The sequence below is a fragment of the Nicotiana tomentosiformis genome, chromosome 8, assembly GCF_000390325.3.
Source record: "Nicotiana tomentosiformis chromosome 8, ASM39032v3, whole genome shotgun sequence".
Classification (NCBI taxonomy): domain Eukaryota; kingdom Viridiplantae; phylum Streptophyta; class Magnoliopsida; order Solanales; family Solanaceae; genus Nicotiana; species Nicotiana tomentosiformis.
This window is the reverse complement of record NC_090819.1, coordinates 103,468,000-103,469,639: the sequence shown is the minus strand read 5'-3', so window position 1 is coordinate 103,469,639 and position 1,640 is coordinate 103,468,000. Positions and strand designations below refer to the sequence as shown.

Below are 1,640 nucleotides of genomic sequence, written 5' to 3'. Positions count from 1 at the left end.
CTGTGGACCTGGTCGGGGAGCACGGACTGAGGGCGAAGAGGCTGCTGTGAATCCTAAAGGCTGAGCTGGTGTACCTCTACCTAACCCCGGGCACCGGCTAATATAATGTCCTGTCTGCCCATAATGAAAACATGCACTCGAACCCTGTCTACATTGCCCGGTGTGCAGCTTACCGCACTGAGTACATGGAGGAGTAAGCTGTCTCATCTATGCAGAATGCTCCTGTCGACGGCCCTCAGGCTGGCCTGAGCTCTGCCCCGGTCCTGACTGAATATAACGATCAAACCGCTGGCCCTGCATCTGTGGTGGGAAACTACCTGCTGACCGAGGTGGATATCGATGGAGTGGGGGCCTAAAATCAAATCGTGGCTCCCTATAAGACCCCAGAGTACGAGCCCTCTTACTCTGCTCCCTATCCCTGCGAGTATCACGAATCCGAAGGGAAAAGTCCTCTGTAGTCTGAGCGAAAGCCTGTATGCGGGAAATATCTACATCATCCGATAGGGATGAAACCCTACAGTCTCTAATCAGATGATCCCCCAAACCATCCACATAATGATGAACTCTAGCCCTCATGGTACGTACTATATCTGGTGCATACCTTGCCAAAGAATTAAACTTATGGCTATAATCCCTCACACTCATATCCCCCTACTTTAGGCTAAGAAACGGGTCAAGACGGGCCTCCCGAACCTCCCGTGGCAAATAATGGGCTAAAAAAGCTTCAGAGAAGTCCTCCCACTCTGCTGGCGGAGCATCAGGTCCTCTAGATCTCTCCCATGCCTCATACCATAGGACGGCTACATCACGTAGTCGAAAAGAAGCCAACTCCACAGCCTCGGTGACGGAGGCATTCATCACCCTCAATACTCTATACATATGGTCTATAAAGTCCTGGGGATCCTCAGTGGAACTAGATCCTGTAAATAATGGAGGGGCCAAGTGAAGAAACTCTCGTACCGTCGAGCTTCCTATCCGATCTCTCCGGGCGTCTGCTCCTGACTCTAGCTGTCGCTCATGAATAGAAACCATCCTAGTCAGCAACTGAACAGCCTCCCTCATCCCCTGCTCCCCAGTCTCTGATGGGGGAACAATAGGTGTTGGAGGTCCTGTGTCTCTAGCTGCCTCAGGTACCAATGGAACTGGTGAGGCTGGGGGTACTGCATCTCCCTGGGCTCCAACAAGTGCTGGGGAAGCTGAAACTAGGGGTACTGGAGACTCACTGTGAGCCTCTAAGGGAAATCTATCCCTCTGACCCGGTAGGGAACGACTGGTACCTTCTCCATACCTATATCTCGCTGTGCCATCTCCTGAGCGTAGGTAGTCTGTTAGATAGGAAACACAAAGCACGATTTAAATTTCATATGTTCTTATAACTTCGCTCTATAGCACGATCTATTAATTGAAAGAAATGTAACCATTCCTAAATGCCTCATAGCCTCCTGATTATAAGTGTGGTGCACAACACACCCATAAGCAAGACTCTACGAGACATGGCTTGTGGACTCCCTGGGATACGACCTGCTCTGATACCAAGTTTGTCACGCCCCAAACTTGGGGAGGCACGACTGGCACTCGATACTGTATTCGATCGAGTTAGCCACTAAACATACTAGCTAACTAGACTGGGGGCCCAACAG

General features: G+C 50.7%; 1 protein-coding gene across 1 annotated transcript; it reads right to left on the bottom strand.

Annotated features, from left to right (window-relative positions):
* Nucleotides 1-207: 207 nt before the first annotated feature.
* On the bottom strand, nucleotides 208-645 carry LOC138897927 (uncharacterized). The gene has a single exon (XM_070183951.1). It carries the CDS (start codon nucleotides 643-645, stop codon nucleotides 208-210), a length of 438 nt encoding a protein of 145 aa, XP_070040052.1.
* Nucleotides 646-1,640: the final 995 nt, after the last annotated feature.